General features: G+C 41.9%; 1 protein-coding gene across 1 annotated transcript in view; it reads right to left on the reverse strand.

The window, feature by feature from the left end:
• COMMD8 (COMM domain containing 8) overlaps window positions 1-1,923 on the reverse strand; it is a 7,784-nt gene extending 5,861 nt beyond the window's left edge. Inside the window, 3 exon segments of the mRNA XM_009701208.1 lie at window positions 1-90; window positions 1,018-1,173; window positions 1,915-1,923. The exon segment at window positions 1-90 is cut by the window's left edge and continues 21 nt beyond it. Coding sequence (XP_009699510.1) covers window positions 1-90; window positions 1,018-1,173; window positions 1,915-1,923 — 255 coding nt within the window.
• Between the last annotated feature and the right edge of the window lie 80 nt (window positions 1,924-2,003).

Raw genomic sequence — 2,003 nt, forward strand, 5'->3', positions numbered from 1 at the left:
CGCATTCTTGATTTCTTCCTTTCTGCCTTTTAGACATTTTGTGATCGCTTCTTGATAGTTTGAATTTAATTCATTTATCTGCTGAGCAGCCTACAAAAATAAAAATAGTGATTGCTTAAACTACAAACCACAGAAATAACATGTAACACCTGTAATAGCTGTGTTCTATAGGTAACCAAGCTTCTACCCAGATAGCTGTTATACTGGACTCCATAGTCTCATCTTTCTTATACTGCCCTCAGCAGCTGCTCTCTGTGTTTGATAGAGTCAGTATTTACCAGAGCAACATATAAAAAAATTTTTCTTGTTATTTACATGAAAAGAGACCAGAGAATGAAGGCTTTATCGGTCTTCTTAGACACCACCCTAAAATCAAAACAAAAATTGCATAGCTGGAACAGACATACTGAAGTACAAACTTTCCTATGGCTACACAAGTATCTTTTTTTGGTCTACTACTAGCAGGTAGTCAAAATATGAGCAATGTGCAAAAGATGAGAATCAAGATTTCTGATAACGGAACAAGTTCTTGCAGAGTTTATACATATTGGAATGCTCTGAACTACAGTCCCTGTCCCACATGGTCCTCCATTCATAGTCTAGATTTTTTATTTACATACAGCCAATATTTTAAAACACTTCAATGCAGTTGTAATGAGCAAAGCCAAACAAGAGTGTGAATTGTTTTTATTGGTAATGAACAATAACAACAGGTTATGTAGTTTAAGGAAAACAGATTTAATTTGGTGGTACTTAAGAAATCAATTTAAGTGACTAAAACAGTATTTTAATAAGTATTATCCAATGCTATTTTAAAAAAAAGTGTCAATTTCACTTTTTCTTTTAAAAGTCTTTGCAGTGTATCTCTAAATGCTGGTTACCTTTTCCCTGTTTAGGCTTAGTCTGCTACTATTCAAATGCTACACTATAAAACTACTTTAGGACTAAATAAACTACAAGACTACTAACTTTAGTATGATCTCTCAAAGTCAAGCCCAATTAGCAATGAGCCCTTACCTCTTCATCAGATATGTTTTTGCCAACCGCAGTTTTGAAATACATCGTTGTTTCTTCTAAAACCTCCATCCATTCCGACAAGCTCCAAATACTGCCATAATCCTGGTATCGAGGATATGCACGGCCACATATGCCATCAACTATTTTATGAACGAACTGAAACAATATGATACATAACTTAAGAATATAAATCTAGCACAGTTAACCTACACCAGACGCGAGATTGCTCAGGCAATTCAGTTATCACACCTCCCTTCACTCAGTACTGTCTCAACTTCCCCTGAATGCAGTCCATGCACCATTCTAAAAAGTCATTAAGAGGCAGTTGCTGAATATGAACTGTCATCCCCTCTACCCAGAGTCAATTCACAAGGTTTAGCCACAGAAATCACAACATGATTCAGATTCACCCTGGGCGTACACTTGGACTTAATAGTTTTGTGCATGACTACAACGCACTGCTGAGCATCAGAGCTGCCACACCAAAGGGCACCTCAGCCATCTCTGCACTGGGATTGTCAGGATACAAAGCACAACTCGAAGTGCTGATCTCCCAAGTCTCTGTGCATCTCTTTAGTCTCCCAAACCACTGTAGTCTAGCACTGAGGCTCTTCCATATGCCTAGCTTCTTGGCCTGCTGTATTAATTTTTCTTTGAGCACCGTAGTGAGGCAAACCCAGCCAGTCTGCTACTTCACCGGCTGGAAATCGCTGGAGCCTCTCTGGGCACACCCAAGAGCTCCCCCACGCAGGCCACCCCCCTCAGTACCAGCTCACAGCGCCAAGCCCTCAGACGACCTGCGCTAGGAAAAGTTCAAGGGTATTCCCAACCATCTCACAGCAAAGCGAGCGCAGAAACACCAGCTGGGTGCACCCCCGGCGTATTTTGAGCCCGTACTTTCGGCATCGTCCCGGAGGGAAGGCACTGCGGGGGACAGCCCTGAGAGGCCCGGGGAGGGGAGGGGAGCAGCACCGCCCTGCAGCCCC

Source organism: Cariama cristata, unplaced genomic scaffold (genome assembly GCF_000690535.1).
Source record: "Cariama cristata isolate BGI_N322 unplaced genomic scaffold, ASM69053v1 scaffold13495, whole genome shotgun sequence".
NCBI lineage: Eukaryota > Metazoa > Chordata > Aves > Cariamiformes > Cariamidae > Cariama > Cariama cristata.